The sequence below is a fragment of the Rhodamnia argentea genome, chromosome 1 (genome assembly GCF_020921035.1).
Source record: "Rhodamnia argentea isolate NSW1041297 chromosome 1, ASM2092103v1, whole genome shotgun sequence".
Lineage (NCBI taxonomy): Eukaryota > Viridiplantae > Streptophyta > Magnoliopsida > Myrtales > Myrtaceae > Rhodamnia > Rhodamnia argentea.
The window spans coordinates 25,017,203-25,042,528 of NC_063150.1; the positions used below are offsets into that span (position 1 = coordinate 25,017,203).

Consider the following 25,326-nt stretch of genomic DNA (forward strand, 5'->3'; position numbering starts at 1 on the left):
TCGTCTTGATAACGAGGAGTCTAGGCTTGCTATGCTAGAACGCTGGGTGCCTCTAACGAGCTCGAAATCTAGCAAGGACCTTCGATGTATGAGCCTATAAATGTGAAGAGACCGTCGACATCGCCCCGACTTTCCTATATTTCTTATCTTACGACATGTATTTTGTGGACCTACTTGGTCTCATCCCCAAGTTATGTATGCTTGTGTTTTTATCTCGTTCAATAGAATGTTGCCCCACATCCAAGTTTGTCATTGTTAGATATATTAGGAGTAGGGTTTTTCCTTTACTATATGTATTTACTTTTATACCCTTCTTTGTATGTATATTTATATCGGCCTTGTGCCTAATTGTAATTGAAGCATTCCATTATTCACTTCTCCAAATCTAACATGGTATCGTAGCTAGGGTTTGCTTTCTTGTGAGTACTGTACACTAATCAACGACTACGGCGGTCCCGCTCGCCGGTGAGTGGGCTGGGGGTTTGGGGGCAGCGTCCCCGAGAAAAATTGGGGGTTCGGGGGCGGCGCGCCCGAGAAATTTTTTTTCGGTCGCCTTCTTCATTGCGCCTTCGTTTTTCATGCCGGCCACGTTGTCTTCATCAGTATAGCTTCGCGATTGTCCGACTTTGTCTCGCCCGATCTTCTTCGTCTTTCGCCTTGTTCTTGCGATCGATCTCGGGTTCTATCTTCTTCACTCATATATATATTTGCTTCCACCTTGATTTAGTGATCTCAGAATTAATGGCTGATAGTGATCGGATTGATCGCATTGATGTTAAGTTGGATGGCTCTAATTATGTTATTTGGAAACCCTCGGTGATGGCTGCTCTTGTTTATCGTGATTTATATGAGCATGTTGATGGTACTCGTTCTTGTCCTACATCTTTGTCCGATACCGCTGACCCTAAACTTAGTACTGATCAAATTACGCGACGCGAATATGAAATTAGGGCTTGGCATGTTGCTGATCGGAAAGCATGGGCCATATTATTTGGTTCTATTAGCCCCGATCTTCGCCCCCAATTTACTCGGATTGTTGGTGCAAAACAGTTATGGGATCAAATTGCTGAGATGTTTACGCAAACAGGGTTCGTTCGTGTTTATCAGCTTATGCAGGAACTTCGTCGTGCCACTCAGGGCACGCGATCAATTCGTGAATTTTATAATTATATGACATCTCTTTGGTCTCAACTTGATGTATTGGCTCGTCCAGCATGTCCCACGTGTGCTGGTTGCGTTACTTGTGCTGCATTTAAACTTGAAGATCAGAACAAGAATCGTCTTTACGAATTCTTGATGCAACTTTCACCAGAATTTGAGGGAGTTCGGAGTCAGATTCTCTATCGTTATCCTGCACCATCTCTTTCAGATGCAATCAAAGAACTTCAGGCCGAGGAAACCAGACGAGGAATTCTTGGTGCTCCTCCATCCGTAGATCCCTCTCGCACATCTTGGCCACCCCACAGCCTGATTTCCGGTCTGGCCCCTCTCGGCGTGGTGTTCAATCTGTCTCCTCTCAACGTGGTTTTCAATCCGGCTATTCTCGCCGTAGTTCTCAACGTGGTTCTCGGCGTAGTTCTGTGCGTGGCTCCCGGCGTGCCTCTTCTCGCCGAGGTTCACGTTTTTATTGTAACTTCTGTAAACAAAATGGACATACCGAGGATCGATGCTTTTTGAAGATGCGTGATCTTCCCGATGCAACCTCACGCTCCGTTGCACCTGTCTCTTCTCCATCCGCTGATCGTGCCACTCCATCCTCATCTTCAGATGATCGTCTTGCTAATATTGAGGCTCAGCTTTCTCGTTTAGCTCGACTTCATCTTGGTTCTTCCGGTGTATCCTCTACTATTGCTACTGCCGCTGCTGCGCAATCCTCGGGTGATTGTTCTTCTTGGATTCTTGACTCTGGGGCCGCTCATCACATGATTGCCTCTGCTCATCATCTCACTCAGCAGACTACACTCAAAAATCCACAAGGGTTCTTTACAACTGATGGATCCTCTATTACTGCTACTATGCAAGGCCATCTTACTATCCCTGGCGGTTTTAATGTGCCTAATGTGTTGCATATACCGAACTTAGCCTTGAATCTTTTATCCGTTGGACAACTTGCTGATATGGGTTATATAGTGACATTTACCGTTGATTCTTGTGTTGTACAGGATCGTACGAGTGGCCGGACGATTGGCAGGGGTAGTAGACATGGAGGATTATATACGATGCAGCATCTCCAGCTTCCCTCACCTCAACATGTTCTCGCTATCTTCGACCTTAACCGTTGGCACCAGCGTTTGGGTCATATATCCGCTTCTCGTTTGTCTTTTCTGCGTCAAGAAGGTGTACTTGGGCCTATTTCATCTACTGTTATGCGTCCTTGTACTAGTTGTCCTTTAGCTAAACAATCTGCACCTCCTTTTCCTATTAGTTCTTCTGTTTCCACTTCTTGTTTTGATTTAGTACATTCGGACGTTTGGGGTCCCGCCCCCCAAATTTCTAAAAGTGGCTTCAAGTATTATGTATCGTTTATTGATGATTATTCTCGTTATACCCGGGTTTATTTCATGCGCTCTCGTGATGAATTTCTCTCTATATATAAAAACTTTACAGCCATGATCTCTACTCAATTCTCTAAAACTATTAAAGTTTTTCGTTCTGATTCGGGTGGGGAATATCTTTCTACTGTTTTTCGTTCTTTCTTAACTTCTCAGGGAACCTTACCTCGCTTGTCCCGTCCCGGTGTTCCTGCTCAAAATGGTCTTGCTGAGCGAAAACATCGTCATCTTCTCGATACTACTCGTGCTCTCTTGTTGTCCAATTCTGTTCCTACCGAATTTTGGGCCGAAGCACTTTCTACTGTTGTCTATCTCATAAATCGACTTCCTTCTCTTGTCCTCTCCAAAGCCACCCCTTACCAACGTCTTTTCTCGAAACCACCCACTTATCACCAACTTCGTGTTTTTGGCTGTACGTGTTATGTGCTTCTTCCACCGCATGAGCATACCAAACTCTCTGCAAGGTCGGTTCGGTGTGCTTTCTTAGGCTACAGCACAGAACATAAAGGCTACAGGTGCTATGATCCTTCTTCACGGCGTATTCGTATCTCTCGTAGTGTTCAATTCTTTGAGCACCTACCGTTCTTTCTCGCTACCTCTACTTCTTCACAGTCAGCCCCATCTATTTTTATGGATTTTCCTCTTGATTCATCTCTTGTTCCTCCTATTATATCTTCTCCGTTAGATCCAGTGCCACCACCTTCTCCCGTTATGCCTCCTTCCTCGTCTACTTCACCTGCCACTTCGACGCCTCTTGACGATTCTCGCCCCCCTTCCCCTCGGCGGAATCCTCTGCGAGATCGCCGTCCTCCGCCTAGGTACGTGGCTGCTACAAGTTATTCCGATGAGTTTGGTTCCTTTATGGCTGCTGTCCATACTTTACGGGAACCATCACATTATCATATGGCCGTACAACATGCCGAATGGCGTGATGCTATGTCTGAGGAATTGTCTGCTCTTGAACGCCCCGGTACGTGGGATCTTGTGCCTCTTCCACCAGGAAAATCCTTGATATCTTGTCGTTGGATCTATAAAATCAAGACTCACTCTGATGGTAGTATTGAGCGCTATAAAGCGCGTCTTGTTGCACGTGGTTTTGATCGGGAGTATGGGATTGATTATGAGGAGACCTTTCGCTCCTGTTGCCAAAATGGCTTCTGTTCGTACTCTTCTTGCGGTCGCATCTATTCGTAATTGGCCTCTTTTTCAGCTTGATGTGAAGAATGCTTTTCTTCATGGGGTCCTTCATGAGGAACTCTATATGCAGCCACCTCCTGGTCTAGCTCATTCTCCCGGTCGGGTTTGTCGTCTTCGTCGAGCCCTTTATGGTCTCAAACAGGCTCCTCGAGCTTGGTTTGAACGTTTTGCAGATGTTGTTCGGTCAGCTGGTTTTGTTCAGAGTGAGAATGATCATGCTATGTTCACCCACACTTCTCCTTCTGGTTGTACTATTCTACTACTCTATGTTGATGATATGATTATTACCGGGGATGACTATGCTCATATTGCTTATACTAAACAACATCTTCACCGTCGGTTTGCTATGAAGGATCTAGGTTTCTTACGTTATTTTCTCGGTATTGAGGTTGCTCGCAATCGACGTGGTATTCTTCTCTCCCAACAGAAGTACATTGCCGACATTCGGCTCGTGCTGAGTTGTCTCGATACTGCATCTTGCGGCTACTCCCGTTGAACTTCATTTACGCCTTCGTCCGGATGATGGTGAGCCTTTGTACGATGTTACTCGCTACCGGGCTCTTGTTGGCGGTCTTGTCTATCTTACGACTACTCGTCCCGATATCGCCTATGCTTGTTCATCTTGTCGGTCAATTTGTAGCGGCTCCTCGTACAGGTTCATTATGTCTTTGTACTCCGCATTCTCGCGATATCTTCGTGGTACTCAAACGCTCGCTTTTTCTCCCATCAACTTCCTCACTTGCTCTTCGTGCTTACTTCGATGCTGATTGGGCTTCGGATGTTACCGACCGCAAGTCCATTACGGGATTTTGTGTCTTTCTGGGTGATTCTCTGATTTCTTGGCGTGCTAAGAAGCAACCTGTCGTGTCTCGCTCTTCTACCGAATCTGAGTATCGTGCTATGGCCGACACTACGGTTGAGATTATTTGGCTTCGACGTCTCCTTGCCGATCTTGGTGTTGCCTCCTCTAATCCCATTCCTCTTCATTGTGACAATAAGAGTGCTATTCACATTGCTACAAATCCGGTCTTTCATGAGCGTACCAAGCACATCGACATTGATTGTCATATCACGCGTCATCAGCTCCAAGCACGTATCATTTCTCTTCCCTTTGTAGCTTCTGCAGCCCAGCTTGCCGACTTATTCACCAAATCTCTTACATCACAACGATTTGCTACTCTTCTTTCCAAACTCTCATTGGTTGACCCACCTTGAGTTTGAGGGGGGGTGTTAGATATATTAGGAGTAGGGTTTTTCCTTTACTATATGTATTTACTTTTATACCCTTCTTTGTATGTATATTTATATCGGCCTTGTGCCTAATTGTAATTGAAGCATTCCATTATTCACTTCTCCAAATCTAACAGTCATTACCGTCGACCAAGACTAGGTAAGTGCAACCTTAATCTTTCTTGAGTAATCATGAGCTATGATCGATGGGTCACAGGCCGATGCCCTGACCATGACGGTGCAGCGACTTAAACTTGTGGGATTGCTGGATCAACTAAGTTAAGCCTTGCCCAAGGATCATTCACACACGCTCACTAGCCACACTCGAATCGTAGAGAGAGAGGAGAGTCACGAGAGAGAGTTGTGGGAGAGAATGAGCCTATTGCTCAATGTTGTGCATACAAAGGTGATTATAATGGGGGAAAATATCCCTATTTATACAAGAATGGGGCAGGGCAGAATTCTGGTGACCCTTTGGCTTTCCAGTTTCGTCTCTTCCTTCTTTTCCTCTTCCTCATATTTTACTTGTTTAGATTCCATGCTTCGTCTTATATGGTTTGTTCTTTGTGAGGCTTCTCGATTCTCCATTTTGTAGGATCTTCTAGGTAAAGTATTATCATTGCTTAGACAGCCTTTTGGATTTCTCTTGGGCTGACCAGACTCGTCTAGGAATCGTGGCCGTTCATTCGCCCGATCATGCGCCTGGTCGTGCTGGCCATGCGCCGGGCCGAACGCTAGATCGTGTGAGTCATGCGTTGGTCCAAGCACTGGATCGTGCCTCCATTCGTGTACCGATCCGTCCGAATGATACGCTCGCTCGTCCTGATTCATGCTTGGCCATGTTGGGTCGTTTTTGGTCGATCCTTGTGCCCGAGCATGGTCTGATCCGGCACATGCATCACGGCATGGTCGCTTGTCGGTCGGCCACGTGAGGTCCATCCTCATAAAAGGAATTTGTTGGGCCGTGATAGATGCAAGTCAATCTTAAGGGGTGCATGAAAACGTTTCAGAAATAGAATTTCTATTCCAAACCTATTTCTGGAACATAAATTCGTTTAGTAACGTAAGGTCCGCATGGTAACCATTCTCATTCTTTGATTCTCATTCCGATCCAGGAAAACCGATTCTGATTCAAATGAATTTTTTGATTCTCATATCGAATGAGTTTTAGAAAATCGGAACGTGTTTGATAACCGCACAAAATTTATGTTTCAAAAAAATGATTCTTTCCCTATTTTTTTCATTTAAGTCAAATAACGATGCGGTTAATTTATAAAATTTCATCCTAAATTAAAGACTAATTTTCAATGCACACTCAAATAATTTAAAATACATTATTTTTTAGCATGTCGTGAATGAAATACAAATTTTAATACATGATGTTTAAAGTTCTTTAAATGTTACATTTTCTAAATACATAGAAACATCTTGTGACGCACGGCTACAGGTATGCATGTTGGATGCCCTCATCCTCTGCAATATTCTTTGTAGGAGAGTGAAATCTATGAAATTTAGGCCCAACTTTATGAAAATAAGGTCAAACTAGCATAATTTAAGCTTTTTCTATTTTTTAGGATTTTCTAAATTTTTTGTTTTTTCTAAATTATTCTTTATTTTTATTTTATTTTATTTTATTTTATTTTATTTTTATTAGGTAGAGGGGAAAAAATGACGAGAAAATTACAAGGAAAAAAATGAGAGATGTAAGACTTCATTTGTTTGCTATTTTCAAAAGTCATTCTTTTTTCAGAAGCAACTTTTTTTTGCTTCTGGATTTTACTCTAAAATTGATTCTGATTCTCCAAAACTAATTCCGGGAACGTAATCAGAATCAAAATTATTTATGTTACCAAACAGCATTCTCATTTTTTATTGTTCCGAGATGAGAATCAGAAAATGAGAATGGTTACCATGCAAGCCCGTAATTTTATTTTTCTATTTCCGAAATAAAAAGTTGTTTCGTAAATAGATTTGAAGGAGAAATAAGAAACAATAATTTTCTACTTCTCTAAGAAACAAAAATAGAAATCTCACTTTTTTCTCAAATACTAGCCGTTACCGACCGCCAGCCGCCGGTCGCCACCGCCGGCGGTCACCGATCGCTCGTCGCTTGTCGCCGGCCGTTGCCACCACCGGCCATCGCATTTTCTAAAAGTAAAAATTTTCAATTGTTATCAAATAAATTTTAATTCTAGGATCAGAAATTTTACGTCGTTATCAAACGTATTTTTATGCTCAAAAACTTATTTAGAAACAGAAATAAAAAAATTATTTTTAATCAGAAATTTATTTCTGAAACAGAATCATTATTATTTGCCTCTTTAAACGACACATCTTCGAAGATACCGCCGAACGTTTTTATCTTCCACGTCACAACGTGTAAAAGTCACATTGTCCCGCGTGACGCATGCAATGACGCCGCAACCCGCAAGACTCAAATCCTTTCCTTTAAAAATCTGCTCTTTCCCCATGTTGCCATCACGAATTGTCTCATACTTCCACTGATTCCTCACTCCCAGTGCTTACCCCTTACGCCAGAATTCTGGGAAGAAAGGAAAATGTCAAGCTCTCAGTGTTTTGATAACCCACCAAACCTGAGCTCAACTTGTGGGGCAGGACGCGTTGGAGAGCTTGCAGGCCTCAAAACTTACCTCACTGGCCCTTCAGATTCCAAGCGTGCTGTTCTTCTCATCGCCGATGTTTTTGGTATCGGCCCATTTCTTTGATTCTGATTTTGTGCTGTTTCTCTTAGTTGGGTCTTTGTCGTTCTTGTGCTTTTCGATTGGTCTATGAAATTGCTGCTTGATTGATCGTCTGTTCTTCTGTTTGTGCAGGGTACGAGGCTCCTAAGCTGAGGTATGGTGTTGATTACTTGCATAGAATCTTTCTCAAGTTGTTCTATGTATATGTTGTTCTATTGCGCCATCTTTTGAAGTTTCCTAGTGAATAACTCTGGATTGTCCTTAGAGCATACATTTGAAAAACTTCACCTTCCCGTTGACCTTTCACCTGTGATGATGAACGCCATTAGATAGCACATGAGGGTGAGGCCAATTCATTCTGGATGAGTGTGTTGGTGTTTTTCTGTTCCAAGTTTTAAAATCATCTGTCCAAATGCATATACGTGCGACTTCGTGGCATAGTTCAATTGACATCTGATATATATTGCTTGATTCAAGATGAATTGAAGTTCTCTGAGTTCTAATAGTTTCCGCGACTTATACATCTCAGCTGTTTATGTGATGTAAGCTGGGATCGCCTTGTTAACAGCCGTGGCATTCCATGTGTTCACAAGATTGAAAATGATAAGAGTTACCTTTTCAAATTGTCGTACTTATTTGCGAACTGCTTTGTTGTAAAGGAAACTCGCAGATAAGGTTGCATCCGCGGATTCTTGGTGGTCGTACCCGATTTCTTTTATGGCGATCCCGTTGTTGATTTCACTAGTCCTAGTTTCAATAGAGAAGCTTGGTTTAAAAATCATAGCACGGTGAGTTTTTCACTCCTTCAGGCTGTGTATGTATTGCTGTACATTTAGAAGTTAAGAGAGAAAAAGGGCTTTCCCCGTGCAAACTTGATTTCTGGACTCATTTCACATGCAGTAACTTGCATTAGTAGCTACACCTGGTTGGAGTTTCTGGCCATTTCAAAGAATAAAGCCTCATGAATTTTCATATCAGCAGTTTTTTAGTTGTCTTTTCGTTAACTGTTATTCCGTTAACCGTTACCTCATTTGCTTCTTTAGGATAAAGGGTATGAAGATGCGAAGCCAGTGATTTCCGCTCTGAAGAGTAAAGGCGTGTCTGCCATTGGGGCTGCAGGATTTTGTTGGGGAGGTGAAATTTGCTGAATTCACTTTCACAGTTTGCGGAGGCTGTTGGGTTTAGCAATGAGGATTTTGTTCTACGTTCGCTATTGAAAAACTAATTCTGTTCACTTGTAAAACAAAGTTCTTTCAAGTTGTTAAAAAGAGCTTGCCTATTCTTTTCAGGAAAGGTACTAGTGAAATTAGCAGGCACTGAAGACATTCAAGCAGCAGTTATTCTGCACCCTGGTCGTATGACCGAAGATGAAATCAAAGGTAAATCTATGCCAGTGAGCATGGACTTACTTGCTATTTTATTTTCAACCACAGTAATATAATATGCTGATGAATGATTGAGTTTGCGAATTCTGAAATGTCTGCAAATGCATCCAAGAGTGATGAATAAAGCCGCTATGACATGTCCGGTCCATTACAACACATTGATAGCACAACATTGGTCTGCTTGAGAAGCGTTCCTTAAACTGAAAGTCGCAAAAGATCTTATCTTTGTCTGTTCTTTCTTCAGCTGTCAAGATTCCAACTGCTATATTGGGAGCCGAGATCGACCACGCTTCCCCACCTGAAGACCTGAAAAAGTTCGGGGAGATCATGTCGGCCAAAACTGAAGTAAGCGTCTTAGGATTTTCCGTGCATTCGTCGCAAACGAATTTTCAGACGGCGCAATCGTTTTCCCACATTTCCATTGATGCGCTCGCAAAGCACTTCCCCTCTCCGGTTATTTCTAGCCATCACTAATTCAGGAGGCCCCCGGTTTTTTGCAGTTTGAGAGTTATGTGAAGATATTCCCCGGCGTTAGTCACGGATGGAGTGTGAAGTACGACGATGCCAACGAATTTGCTGTCAAGAGTGCCAAAGAGGCCCATGAGGACATGTTGAACTGGTTCTTGAAGCATGTCAAGTGAAGAGAAGAGAAGGCACGGAAGCAGGATATAGCGAGGGAAGCAGTCAGATGACTGCGTTGTGTGAGATATGAACAAATTTGAGGACTAGTCATCTACTGTAATATCAGGCGAGGGAACAATGTACTATACCATCGATACTTGGAGAAATAAGATACCGGTTTCGTCTCAAACTTGGAAGATTGAAAACGAAACACGTCGTGTGGAGTTGTATCATGGCAATTCGGATGCATTTGATGTTCGAATCGATTGGAGGTGTTCACTGTCGACTAGATGAAGATCCCAAGAGGAATACGAAGCGGCTTATCCAGTTGCCAATTTCGTTTAAGGACATGTTGTCATTTTCATGGTTTCCGCAATGTCATCAGCTAAAGTGGCTAATGTCTAGGTGAACTCGGGACCACTCGGACTTCAAGCGCATCCGTTACATTCAAATGCATCTGTTACATTGTGATTTGGCGAGTGAGCATCGGACTGTCTAATCATAGAAAACGAATTCTGCTTTCAAATCCCATTTTTGCTCATCTATCGCCATACGCGTAGACATGCACATCGTGAGAGTTACATCTATCGGGACCACGAGACTTTTTGATGATCAATCCGCACCACAAGAAGATTGCACGAGAAAGGTGTCTGCAGGAATAATTTTTTCAGACACTATGATGTTAACAAATAACAAGTAAATGGTCGCGTTGACATATTTCAAATTTTTTTTAACGAATATAGTTTTGGTAAAAAAAGTCACATGAATTTGTAAAACGCAGGCAGAAACTATACATTAGTAGATCAAGACTGATTGGTCCAACATGCATTAGCATGTCAGGACTCCACAGCCGGCAATTACCTGGAGATTTGTAAGAAAAATCCAAGCATAGTATGTTCTAACTGGTCAATAATGGCTAAACAAAAAAAAAAAAATTTCTTTTTGCTGGTGTTGGCAAAGGGTGTTGCTATCAACCACACTCTCTCTTTTTGCTGGTGTTGCGGCAAGCGTTATTTCACTCGATCTGCTGCATTAGGCTGAATTCAATTTAAGTTTGATCACCTTTGCATTGTTCTGGAGTTACCCTCAGAAGCACAAATTTGTATGTCTCCGGTAATTATCTGGGGTTATGTGAGATGGAAGGGCCGACACTCCCGACAAGAATTAGTCGGGTGCTCAAAAAGTCCTGGACACCCATCGATACAAGAAAAAAAAAATCCAAGGAATTCAGAAGAAGTAACTTTTCCTTTGTCTAGCTTGAATCCAGATTGCGACATTCCTATCCATCCAAATCAATCATCACATACCGATTACTGAAAACTACCTTATTTTCTTTTAAAATGAGAACACTGCATAGGCGACGATTAGGTTGGCTATCTAGATTAAGGGCGAACGGTTCTCGGTCCGGTCCGATCCAATTCCTAGGCGGTCCAATGGAACCGGTTCCCCACTTGCTAACATTGAGGCGATTTATTCAAAAAAAGGAAGATTCCAGCGTCATTGGAGAGGGAGTCAGTTCCATGTCCACTTGCTAACACTGAGGCGGTCAATTCAAAAGAGATGGGAGTCAAGTTAGTTCTCGAGGACGGCCTTCAGGGACCAACGTCATCCAAAGGTTCTTACAGAGAGAATTTTGAGTCCTACCAAGAATGAGAACGGGAGGCAATGAGAAAGGAAATATGAAAGAAATGGAATAAAAGCTTCCCAAGGCTAGCTGGAAAATCTGTTCGCAGTGTGAAGCATGTGTTTCCAAGAAAAGGACCAAGGAGATCCCAAGGCGACTCTTCATCATCGACAGGAACCACTGTCTCCTCGGAATCGATTTACTCCGGCGACGAGGTCGGTCTTGCCTCCACTCTACATTTCTAAGGTTGAAGCAATTCCTATAGACCCTCCCTCTGCAGAGTGGTTCTAGTAATTTCCCTAAAGCCTGAACAAGGAGAAGAGCTTCACTAGCTTTATGACTGACTGGCCATATAAATGAAGTGGCAATCCTAGTTGTGGGTTCCGTTCCTAGGCCCCAGCATGACAGTCGCAAACAGCTTGAGGTAATGTGCAGATAATTACTTGACTGAACTATTCGGGACCCACATTTTAGCATAGATTTAGACTATTTAGTTTTATATTTTTTAATAAAAGAATGGTCGGTCCGAGTAGGCGGTCCATCAGTCCGATTCTCCCTGGAATTGGGAACCGGATTACTTGGGCACTAGTTTCAAATTCAGGAACCGGGAACCGGACCGAAACTTTTTCGGTATGGGGCCAAACCGACTTGTCTAGTATGGGTTTGGTCCAGTCCGGGCAGTTTCCAGTCCGACCAGTCCATTATACTCAGCTCTAGTGTTGAGAAATAATGGTCACCAACAGGCACATCAAAAGAAGTCTCTATGGAAAGGTTGGGTCTTTGAAGCGTCTCTTTGCTCCATAGCTAGCACATGCTAATTCAATTTGGATCAACGTGTCTTTTTTTTTTTTTTTGTTTAATTTCGTAATCATACTAATTTGCTTCTTTAATTCACGAATTTAGTGGAAAAAAATTAATATCGTAGTAGGAGATAGATTTCTGGTGGCATTTAATTAGCCATTTCACCAAAAAAAAAAAAAAAGAACATGTTTAATTGGAACCTTGAGCTGATACAAGCAAGGAAAGCACTACACCAAAGTGCAAGACAGAGAGATGAAATGTAGACACCACCTCGAGAGAACCTAATTATAAATTCAAGAACATACTCCTTTATCCAAATCAGCCATACCTTCGCAAGTGTCATGAAATTTCTTATTTTCCTTTCGGAGTTAATGCCAGTGCTTTCCCATATGGCGATTAACTTGGGCGAGACCGAACCGTCACGTTTCGAGAGCACCTAAAAATTCCTCAGTAGATCGAGGTTTTGTTCTTTCTCTGGTCTGCGGTCCATGTTAAAACACAGATAACGCTGCCTAATGTGTTTTCTAGCTAATGGTGGGAGTGTCCATCTTGCATGAAAATGTCAATAATCATCGGTCTCGACCATATCGTCTTAATAAGGACAAGTCTAACGAGCTCGAAATCGTGCGAGGACCTTCTACATGAGCCTATATTGCGAAGAGACTGTCGACAGGACCATCTGCAAAGACCATTTTCCTTTTTTTGGCTTATTCCGAGTTTCGAACTTGGGAAATAGGTCTCTGGTTTTTTGGAGACGACTTGCTAGGCTCTGCAAAATGTACTTCTCTTGGAGTCATGTGTGACCTAATTCTTGAACTATATGAAGATGTTCAAAGTTGTCCTTCCATTAATTCAAGTTCAGAAACAACATTGAATATTCTATTGCAGTTCATGGATTAAATTGAACATGTACTAAAAGTTTATGGATCCCATTGAATAAATTAAAAGTTTAGGGGACCACATCGCACGTTGAGCTACCTTTCATGAACTACCTTAAATAAATTGTAAGGTTAGAGATCTCATTTATATTGAACGATTTGTGTCATTTTTCCTTTCGCTAAGGATCAATTGATTGTTGAGACGAGATGAGGTCACACGTTGGCGTCGGAACTAGTCTTCACTCCTCGTGGGAGGAAATCTTTGAAAGTACCGCCAAAACCTTCTGTGTCTCTTCTTGATAGTTATTGATTGGCATGCCTTCGAATCGGGTCCAGTCAACGGCGCACACTTTCTCTTCAACCTTGCAAACGCAACGTGAGAAATTTTACCTTGTCCGAGTGACGTTTGCAATGACGCTCCAGAGTTCCATCTTTTCCAAATAACAATTTGTCCTTTGTCTCGTGTCCCCTCTATAAATCGTCACGTTCCTCCACTGATTCCTCACTCCCAGTGCGTCCGACGTTCACCAGATTTCTGGGGAAGAAAGGAAAACGTCGAGCTCTCAGTGCTTTGAGAACCCACCGAACCTGAGCTCGACCTGTGGAGCAGGACGTGTTGAAGAGCTTGCAGGCCTCAAAACTTACGTCACTGGCCCTTCGGATTCCAAGCGTGCCGTTCTTCTCATCGCTGATGTTTTTGGTATTGACCCAGTTCTGTGATTCTGATTTTGTGTTGTTTCTCTTAGTTGGGTCTTTGTCCTTCTTGTGCTTTTCGATTGGTCCATGAAAGTGCTGCTTGATTGATCGTTTGCTCATCTGTTTGTGCAGGGTATGAGGCTCCTAAGCTGAGGTATGGTGTGATTACTTGCATAGAATCTTTCTCGAGTTGGTCTACGTAAATTGTTGTTCTATAGTGCAATCTTTTGAAGATTCTAAGTGAATAACTCTGTATTTGAAAGCTTTACCTTTCCGTTCACCTTTCACCTGTGATCATGAGGGTGAGGCCAATTCGTTCTGGATGAGTGCGTTTGTTGCTTTTCTATTCCAAGTTAAAACATCATCTTTTGAACGTCGTGGCATAGTTGAACTGACATTTGATATACGTTGCTTGATTCAACAGGAGTTATAATTTCTTGTTCTAGTAGACTTCGCTACTTACATGGCCTAGCTGTTTGGCTGTGTGATGCAGTTTCATGTTGAGATGGAGTGAGCCTTAGTTTCAAGACTAACATTATTTAAGCCGGGATCGCCTTGTTAGCAGTCATGGCATTCTATGTTTTCACACGTTTGAAAATAATAAGAGTTACCTTTTCAAATTGTGATGCTTATTTGTGGACTACTTTCGTTGTAAAGGAAACTCGCAGATAAGGTTGCATCTGCAGGATTCTTGGTGGTTGTACCCGATTTCTTGTACGGAGATCCCTTTCCCATGGATTTCAGTAATCCTAATTTTGATAGAGAAGCTTGGATGAAAATTCATAGCATGGTGAGTTTTGCACCCCTTCAGGCTGTGAAAATGTTGAACTACATCTAGAAGTTCAGCAGAAACAAGGGCTTTCCAATGTGCAAACCTGCATTAGTAGCTAGACCTTGTTGGAGGTTACTGGTCATTTCAAAGATTTTAGACGCCCATCTAGACCTGTGTTTTACCAAATTTCAAATGCGACATGTGAGACAGTATCAGTAGAGTAAAACCTCATGAATTTTCATGTCACCAGTTTTTTTAACTGTCTTTTCGTTAAATGTTGCCTCATTTGCTTCTTTAGGATAAAGGGTGTGAAGATGCAAAGCCAGTGATTTCTGCTCTTAAGAGTAAAGGCGTGTCCGCCATTGGGGCCGCGGGATTTTGTTGGGGAGGTGAAATTTTCTGAATTCACTTATACAGTTTGCGGAGGTTATTGCCTTTAGCAATGAGGATTTTGTTCTAACTTCACTACTGAAAAACTAGTTCCGTTCACTTGTAAAACAAAGTTCTTTCAAGTTGTTAAAAAGAGCTTGCCTATTCTTTTCAGGAAAGGTCCTAGTCAAATTAGCAGGCACTGAAGACATTCAAGCCGCAGTTATTCTGCACCCTGGTCCTATGACTGAAGATGAAATTGAAGGTATAGCTATGCCAGTGAACGTAGAACAAATTTAATATGCTCATGAATGATTAAGTTTGTGAATTCTGGAGAAGAGTCTACAAATGCAGCCAAGAGGGATGAAGAAACCCACTATACCAAGTCCGGTCAATTACAAGAAATCGGTAGCGCGATATTTGTCTGCTTTAGATGTGTTCCGTAAACTGAGTCCTATTCGTCTGTTCTTTGTTCAGCCGTCAAGATTCCAACTGCCATATTGGGAGCCGAGATTGACCATTCTTCCCCTCCCGAAGAACTCAAAAAGTTCGGGGAGATCATGTCGGCCAAAACTGAGGTAAGCATCTTGGGATGTTTTGTGCATTTGTTGCAAACAAATTGTCGGACAATGCCCTCGTTTTTCCACATTCCTGTAAGCTCACTCTTAATGCGCTTCCCCTCTCCTGTTATTTCTACACATCTCTAATTCAAAGACCCCGGTTTTGCAGTTCGAGAGTTATGTGAAAATATTCCCCAGCGTTAGCCATGGATGGAGTGTGAGGTACGACGATGACAACGAATTTGCTGTCAAGAGCGCCGAAGAGGCCCAAGAGGACACGTTGAATTGGTTTTTGAAGCATGTCAAGTGAAGAGAAGGCATTTTAAGCAGAATATAGTGAGGGAAGCAGTAGATGACTGCATTGTGTGAGACGAACATTTTTGAGGATTAGACATCTGTTTTAAGCAGCGTATTGTACTCTGTCGCTTAAGAGAAATAAGATCGCGGTTTCGTCCCTCAAACTTTGAAGATTGAAAACATAAGGTGTCGTGTCGAGTTGTAACATGCCAATTTGGATTTGTTCAATTCGATTGGAGGTGTTCACTTGATGGGGTTTCGAGATTGTCAAAATGCAGCGGAATATAGTTCTAAACCGAAACCCTAGACAGGATCTATACGTATATTGAAATCAATAGGAGTTCAAGATGAACCTTTTACAAATCGAAGCTAAATTGATGATCGGTTGTATACGGATTAGCGCCCCAAGTGTTGCGCATCTATCGGTATCCACACACACGAACCGAAGTCTCCAACGATCCAAGTGCTAGCTTACGGATCTTGGAGCTCCTCTTGATTGATTGCCTTTGATCTTTGAGACTCTCTCAAAAATCTAAGAATAGAGAACGATTCTCTGTGTTCTTTTTTTCTTCCTTCGGAATTAGATTCTCTTAATTCCCTCTATCGTTTCTAGGGTTTTTCATGTCTATATATAGCTTCAATATTTACGCAAAATAAAAAAAGTGGGGCCGAGCGATTCGGGTTCTCCAAACCGTCTATCTCCAATCGTGCGTTTAATCGTTATCTCATAACATGCACGATCGCGTAAATATTTAGAATAAGAAAATAAATTAAAATCTACTTCTTAAATAGATCAAGGCGCAGATAAAATATAAACTCGGTTCGCTATTATGTACGACCCCGTAGGTTCACTAAATATTAGCGGTGTGCTCAAAACCCTTTTTGGCCCACAAATCATAAGCGGTCTCTAGCAACACATTATGACTATCTAAGTATAGTGAATGTCATTTTTTTTTTCGACACAACCTAATCCACAACTAATGTTAGAGCATCAACCTTGATTAGTTCTTGAGGCAGACCACTAACATCACTATCAACTAGATGAGGACCACAAGGGGAATAAAAAATAGCATATGCTTTGTTCATCTTCCTTTTTCATTTTAGAAGGAAATGTTCCTCAATGCTGTCAGCCAAAGTGGGCAATGTTTAGGTGGTCTCGGGACCGCTCAATTTCAAATGCAACCTCTTAAATCACCTCCTTTTATCTATCGACGCGTGTCAAATTTTGAACGAAAGACTTTATTAAAGATACTTGATCTCGAAAGGAAAAGCAGATGGAAGTAAGGACATGGAGAAGAATCAATCATTCGAACTTCGTCAAAGAATTTTGAACAAAAGACAAGTTTGTGTTTGTTTGGTTCGGATTTGGGAAAGCAAAAGAAACAACCCAAGTCAATATGATAATGAATATGACTTTTGGAAATCAAGCAATATACATTTTCCATTTTGATGGTATATATTTTTGTAACGCGCATAAATGATTTTCATGAAAGGATGCACATTTCTATCGGGTCAATAAGTGACGACTTCCTTGATATGGTTTTGCTTATTTCTGGAAGTGATTGTTTTTCAAATAGGTTGATTCCCGGCCTAAAACCATAAACCAATCCCGTGACTTCTAATTCCAAAAGATTTGAACCGAGAATGGAACTGGCTATAATTTTGGAGCCATCTGTTCTTGATCGGCAAGTTCCGTTCCGCTTCTCGATAGCCGATTCTCGGTTCCACTTGGAAATTGACCCTTTATTATACTACATACAAAGATCAAAGTTTCAATATTAAAATATAAATGCCTGCGTTATTTTACTGTAAAAACATATTTATGTCTAGTAGTAGAACTGGTGTTTTCAGCCCTGAAATCAAAAGCCGATTCGATTCTAAGTTTGCGAAATCGGGAACCAAACTGATCCGCCCAAGTTGAGCCGGAATGGTCCGCGCCCTATTCATTTCTAGTGTGTCTCACGCACCCATTTCCTCGTTTCATGCCAACATAAGAGACACCCACATGCCTACTTTTTGTGGATCAAAATGAAGAAATTATTGGGCCCTAGAAAAGCATAATCTGATTTAGAAAGTGACATTAATTCGGACCACAACATGTTTTCATGACCAATCCGAACCACAAGGTTACACGGGAAAAGGAATCTTTAAAAATATCCTTTTAGACATCGCGACAGCACATCATGGAAAAGTCTATAATTTTCAGAAGGCAATCTTGGCGTGCCACCTGGAACCGCAGAATCACCGTTATATTACACGTACGACATTGCCTCCTGCAGACTCCTGTCGTCTTACATTCTAACCCTGCATTCTCTCACTTTCTCTGTCTCTTCTTCTTGGGGTCTCACGTCTCATTGCCTCTGTTCTTACCGCCAGAAGCACTCAGCGGTCGCATAACAGCGGCAAAATCCCAGATCATGTCAGGACCTCAATGCTGCGAGAACCCTCCAGCTCTGAACCCAGCCAGCGGGCAAGGCCATGTTGAGGAGCTGGGCGGACTCAAGAGCTACGTCTCTGGTTCCTCTGCCTCTAACCTCGCCATCGTCCTTGTCTGTGATGTGTTTGGTACTTGCCTAGTACTTCCTTTGAAACGATGAAGTTTGCATTTTGGGTTCATAGTCGGTGCTTCTGGTTCAATATGTAATCTGGGTCAGTGTTTTAGTTGCCATTTTGTCATAATAGCAGAGTTTCTCTTGTAATATAGTGAGACTATCTGACTCATGCTTGTGAAGCAAGAGGCTATGTTTACGGAGTAGGGCTGTTTCTTCGAAGTTCATTGAGAGTTGATTCATGATGGCATGTGAATTATCAACTGGAGGTTACTGAATAGGAGCATAAAGAAGGAAAACCTCTTTTTGTGGTTTCATTTCTACTGGCAATCTGTTATTTGTCCTCTCATAGCTAATCACATGATTCGGTTGGTCGCGTCGACATATTTCAATTTTTTTTTTAACGAATATAGTTTTGGTAAAAAAGTCACATGAATCTGTAAAACGCAGGCAGAAACTATACATTAGTAGATCAAGGCTGATTGGTCCAATATGCATTAGCATGTCAGGACTCCACAGCCGGCAATTACCTGGAGATTTGTAAGAAAAATCCAAGCATAGTATCTTGGGTTTTTTTCCAATTTAAATTTTTATTTTTAAATATTTACGAAATTATTTTTTAAAAAAAAGTATTTACCAATTTGGGCCTCACTCGGCAGTTGGGTTGCCGAGCGGGGCGTTTTTTTTTCTTTTTTGTAAGTGTTTTAATTATTTATATTTATAATATTTAGTTTATTTCGTATTTTTTTAACATGTTTATATTTATTTTATTTATAATTTTTTTCTTATGAAGCTTATCTTTATAACATAATTAGCAATAATTAATGTAAAAATTTATTAAGATCTATAATTAATAAATAATGTTGTAATTATGTAATTAATTTAAAATATTCATAAAATAAAATTAGTAAGATAAATGAAAAAAAGAAGAGATTTTCATGATATATTCATCTATTGGACAGATAGAAATCCAATCGGAAGGCAAAACGGTGATGTGTCAAGAACCGGCGGATCGGGTCAATGACATCGGATTGAGCTCAAATTCGGTCGGTTGAAGCGAAATGACGTCCTAATCAATATTCACCGCCGTTGGCGGTGACGAACGATGGATTTTTGCGATTCGAGATCGTCTAGATGGGTTTTCCTATTTTTTTAGTATTTTCGGGAAACCGCAGCAAAAGAGTTAAAAACAGCATGGAAAGATTAAAAACCATGACAAAAGAGTGGAAACGAGTAAAGAAAGGGCAAAACTTTGGAAGAGCATATCTCATCGCTCGGGCATCCGTTTGAGACTGTTTTTTTTATTTCACGTAATTTTTCGAGACGAATCCATTGGCGGGCTGCCGTAGGCGGTTTGGCCCGCCTTTTTCCCCCAAAAACGCCGTTTTCCTTGTCAATTTTGCATTTTCTCCCTTCGGTGCTACTTCTCGATATTGAACGAACTCTCCTTTTCCTCTTTCCCCAAACAATTGTCGAGAGTATTTTGTGGGGTTTTTTTTCCAAAATTTCAGTCAAGAGTATTTTGTGGGGAAAGAGGAAAAGGAGGGTTCGTTCGATATCGAGAAGTAGCACCGAAGGGAGAAAATGCAAAATTGACAAGGAAAACGGCGTTTTTGGGGAAAAAGGGGGCCAAACCGCCTACGGCGGTTTTCCAATGGATTTGTCTCGAAAAATTACCTGAAATAAAAAAAAAATCCTCTCAAACGGTCGCCCGAGCGATGAGATATGCTCTTTCAAAGTTTTGCCCTTTCTTTACTCATTTCCACTCTTTTGCTGCAGTTTTTAATCTTTCCATGCTGTTTTTAATTCTTTTTATCGCGATTTCCCATCTTATCTATTGCTGGTTTCCAACATATTCTTGCGGCTATATTACATTTTATTTTATGAATATTTTAAATTAATTACATAATTACAACATTATTTATTAATTATAGATCTTAATAAATTTTTACATTAATTATTGCTAATTATGTTATAAAGATAAGCTTCACAAGAAAAAAATTATAAATAAAGTAAATATAAACATGTTTAAAAAATACAAAATATTATAAATATTATAAATATAAATAATTTAAACACTTAAAAAAGAAATTAAAAAAAAAAGGAAGAAGCCACGCTCGCAAGAATCGGGCTGCCGGAAAGGCCTAGGACCGGGCCCAATAGGGCCTGCTCGACGCTTGGGCTGCGAGTGAGGCCCAAATTGGTAAATACTTTTTTTAAAAATATTTTTGTAAATATTTTTTAAAAAAAAATTAAATTGGAAAAAAGCCCATGTATCTTCTAACTGGTCAATAATGGCTAGACAAACTTCCAAAATATATATAAATTTTTTTTGCTGGTGTTGGCAAAGGGTGTTGCTATCGCCCACTCTCTCTCTTTTTTCTGGTGTTGCGGCAAGCGTTATTTCGCTCGATCTGCCGTATTAGGCTGAATCCAATTTAAGTTTGATCACCTTTGCATTGTTCGGAGTTACCCTCGAAGCTACTGATTTGTATGTCTCCGGCAATTATCTGGGGCGTGTGAGATGGAGGGGCCGACACACCCGACAAGATTTAGTCGGGTGCTCAAAAAGTCCTGGACACCCATCGATACAAAAAAAAAAAAAAATCCAAGGAATTAGGAAGAAGTAACTTTTCCTTGGTCTAGCTTGAATCCGGAATGTGACATTCCTATTCACCCAAATCAATCATCACATGCCGATTACTGAAAGTTGCCTTATTTTCTTTTAAAATGAGAATACTATGTAGGGGACGATTAGGTTGGCTATCTAGATTAAGGGTGAACGGTTCTCGGTCCGGTCCGGTCTGATTCCTAGGTGGTTCAATGGAATCGGTTCCCCACTTGCTAACATTGAGGCGATTAATTCAAAAAAGGAAGATTCCAGCGTTATTGGAGAGGGAGTTAATTCCATCTCCACTTGCTAACATTGAGTCCTACCAAGAATGAGAACGGGAGGCAATGAGAAAGGAAAGATGAAAGATATGGAATAAAAGCTTCCCAAGGCTAGCCGGAAAATCTGTTCGGAGTGTGAAGCATGCGTTTCCAAGAAAAGGACCGAGGAGATCCCAAGGCGACTCTTCATCATCGAGAGGAACCACTGTCTCCTCGGAATTGAGTTACTCCGGCGACGAGTCGGTCTTGCCTCCGCTCTACATTTCTAAGGTTGAAGCAATTCCTATAGACTCTCCATCTGCATAGTGGTTCTAGTAATTTCCCTAAAGCCTGAACAAGGAGAAGAGCTTCCCTAGCTTTATGACTAACTGGCCATATAAATGAAGTAGCAATCCTAGTTGTGGGTTCTGTTCCTAGCCCCCAGCATGACAGTCGCAAACAGCTTGAGGAAATGTGCAGAAAATTACTCGACTGAACTATTCGGGACCCAGATTTTAGCATAGATTTAGACTATTTAGTTTTACATTTTTTAATAAAAGAATGCTTGGTCCAGGCCGGTCCATCAGTCCAGTTCCCCCTGGAATCGGGAACCGGATTGCCCGAGCGCTGGTTACTAGGAACTGGACCGAAACTTTTTCGGTATGGGACCAAACCAACCTGTCTGGTATCGGTTTGGTCTGGCTCGGGCGGTTTCCAGTCCGGTCAATCCATTATACTTAGCTCTAGTGTTGAGAAATAATGGTCACCAACAGGCATATCAAAAGAAGTCTCTATGGAAAGGTTGGGTCTTTGAAGTGTCTCTTTGCTCGGCTTAGGTACACCCCAAGTGCCATAAGTTATGTACGACGCTCACTTTAGTGCCAAAACTTTCAAATCGATCACTTTAATGCTAAATTTTTGTAACTTCGATCACTTCAGTGCCAAAACTTTCAAAACGATCACTTAAGTGCCAAATTTTGTTAAAAACGATCATTTAAGTGCTAATGTTTTTAAAAAACGATCACTTTAGTGTTAAATTCAACGAGCCATGTCATCTCAAATATTAATAAAAAATAGTACTTGTCGAATTTTCGGCAAGCCACGTTGGCTCCGGCACTAAAATGATCGTTTTTAAAAGAAGTTGGCACTTAAGTGATCGAAGTTACAAAAACTAATCACTAAAGTAATCGATTTGGAAGTTTTGATACTAAAGTGAGCGCCGTACACAACTTATGGCACTTGTGATGTATTTAAGCCGTCTTTGCTCCATAGCTAGCACATACTAATTCAATTTGGATCAACGTGGTTTTTTTTTTTTTTAAATTTCGTAATCATACTAATTTGCTTCTTTAATTCACGAATTTAGTGGAAAAAAATTAATATCGTAGTAGGAGATAGATTTCTAGTGGCATTTAATTAGCCATTTCACCAAAAAAAAAAAAAAAACATGTTTAGTTGGAACCTTGAGCTGATACAAGCAAGGAAAGCACAACACCAAAGTGCAAGACAGAGAGATGAAATGGAGATATCACCTCGAGAGAACCTAATTATAAATTCAAGAACATACTCCTTTATACAAATCGGCCATATCTTCGCAAGTGTCATGAACTTTATTATTTTCTTTTGAAGTCAATGCCAGTGCTTTCCCATATGATGATTAACTTGGGCGAGACCAAAACGTCACGTTTCGAGAGCACCTAAAAATTCCTCAGTAGATCGAGGTTTTGTTCTTTCTCTAATCTACGGTCCATGTTAAAAACACGAATGATGCTGCCTAATGTGTTTTCTAGCTAATGGTGGGAGTGTCTATCTCACACGAAAATGTCAATAATCATCAGTCTCGACCATATCATCTTAATAAGGACAAGTCTAACGAGCTCGAAATCGTGCGAGGACCTTCTACATGAGCCTATATTGCGAAGAGACCGTCGACGGGGCCATTTGCAAAGACCATTTGTTTTTTTTTTGTTTTTTTTTGGGCTTATTACGAGTTTCGAACTTGGGAAATAGGTCTCTAGTCTTTTGCAGGCGACTTGCTAGGCTTTGCAAAATGGACTTCTTTTGGAGTCATGTGCAACTTAGTTCTTGAACTATATGAAGATGTTCAAAGTTGTCATTCCATTAATTCAAGTTCAGGAACAATATTGAATATTCTCTTATAGCTCATGGATTAAATTGAACACGTACCAAAAGTTCGGGGACCACATTGAACAAATTAAAAGTTCGAGGGACTACATTGCACGTTAGGTTACATTTCAAGGACCGCATTAAATGAATATAAATTTAGGGATCACATTGTATATCGAATGAAAGTTATGAATAATTTGTGTCAAATTTTCAATTTACAAAGGATCAATTTATTGTTGAGTTGTGAACAATGGCTCAAGGAGGGGGACCTCAACACTAAATACTTTCACCTCTCGGTTAACAAGAGGAACCTTTGGAACAGAATACTCTCGGTGGCTGACGGCTCGGGTGCTCTCGTGACCGATCCGAATTTGGTGCAGCAGCATATTGTTTCCCACTTTGAAGGCTTGCTGTCACATACGGTTCCTCCGGTTAGGCCTACGGTGCAGGAGCTCCAATCGGTTATGGAGCGATTCCTCAATGATGACCAGGTAACGTCCCTTTCTCGCCCTGTGTCCGATTTGGAGATTCGTAATACTATGTTTTCACTTGCTTCTAGCAAGGCTCCGGGACCGGTTGATTTTAATGCTGAGTTCTTTAAAAGTACGTGGGATATTGTGGGCTCATCCGTGATAATGGCGGTAAAGGATTTCTTTGTGTCGGGGAGGCTACTTCGTGAGATTAATACTACGATCTTAGCACTTGTGCCAAAGGTTCATAATGCTTCGACTATGAATGATTATAGACCCATTGCATGTTGTAACACCATTGATAAATGTATCACGAAGATTTTGGCTAATCGGTTGGCCGGTGTTTTGCCTACCCTCATTAGCCTCCCACAGAATGCATTCGTGAAAGGTCGCCGTATTAGTGACAATTTATTGTTAGCCCGGGAACTTTTCTGTAGTTTTCATCACGAGCCACACTTACCCAAATGTGCCGTCAAAGTTGATTTCTAAAAGGCGTATGATACGGTGGATTGGGATTTCGTGGAACTAACCTTGAGAGCTTTTGGTTTTCCCGGGGAGTTTATAAGACTCATTATGGTATGCATTCACACTCCCAAGTTTTCTATCTCCATTAATGGGGAATTGCATAGCTTTTTCTCTAGTGGGAGAGGTGTTCGGCAAGATGATCCTATGTCACCATATATATTCACATTGGTTATGGAGGTATTCACGAGCATCTTAAATATGCAAACCCAGAAGACGGATTTCAAATTTTTCTAGCGATGCAAGGCTACCCGGCTCTCACATCTTTTCTTTGCTGATGACGTACTTCTTTTTGCGGAGGCAAACGTAGCTTCTATCATGCTTTTGAAGGCCGGAATTGATAGGTTCTCTAGTTGGTTAGGCTTGAAACCGAACATGAACAAGAGTGAGGCTTTCTTCTCGGGGGGGTCTAGTGACGGTCGGAATCGGATTATGGGTATCCTTGGCTTTCATGAGGGCACCTTGCCCTTCCGGTTCTTGGGGGTGCCTGTAATTGCTTCAAGACTTGGCAAAGCGGATTGCAATGTCTTGGTGAACTCAATCATGGCTCGAGCACAATCTTGGACGCAACGTTGTCTCTCTTTTGCTGGACGGTTGCAACTCATAAGGTCAGTTCTCCATGCTATCCATGTATATTGGGCAAATGTTTTTATCTTACCTAGATCGATCCTAGACCGCATTGAGCAGATCCTTAGGCAATTCCTGTGGAAAGGCTCGGGACTTGGAAGTGGTGGGGCGAAAGTTTCTTGGGATGATGTTTGTCTCCCAAAGAAGTAAGGGGGCCTTGGCATTCGCGGGTTGCGGGATTGCAATAAGGCAACCATGCTCAAGCATTTGGATCCTATTTATCGACAAGGAGTCCCTATGGTACAAATGGATTCACTCTACCTTTTTTAAGAATAGGAATTTCTAGATAGTCAAGCAACCAACTTTTTGCTCGTGGGCGTGGAAGAAGATTTTACACATTCGTGCGGAATTCCACCAATCCTTTAAATGGCGGGTTGGTAATGGTCGCGGTGTGTCCTTGTGGTTTGACTCATGGCACCCTAGATGACCACTCAGTAAGATTTTCCAAGATAGAGACATCTATCGATCGGGCATAT

The 25,326-nt window shown here is 41.4% G+C and overlaps 2 protein-coding genes and 1 pseudogene across 2 annotated transcripts in view; 2 read left to right on the forward strand and 1 right to left on the reverse strand.

The window, feature by feature from the left end:
• The window catches only part of LOC115728660 (disease resistance protein L6-like), a 344,958-nt gene that overhangs the window by 177,259 nt on the left and 142,373 nt on the right, over positions 1-25,326 (reverse strand). The gene's annotated exons all lie outside the window — the stretch shown is intronic.
• LOC125313737 lies at positions 7,414-9,708 on the forward strand (annotated as a pseudogene).
• On the forward strand, positions 13,489-15,698 carry LOC125313571 (endo-1,3;1,4-beta-D-glucanase-like; the record flags this gene model as incomplete). The annotated part of the gene is made up of 7 exons (XM_048273235.1): positions 13,489-13,690; positions 13,819-13,840; positions 14,344-14,476; positions 14,757-14,847; positions 15,003-15,092; positions 15,305-15,405; positions 15,557-15,698. Coding segments are annotated over 7 exons (780 nt in total), but the record flags the coding sequence as incomplete, so codon positions are not given.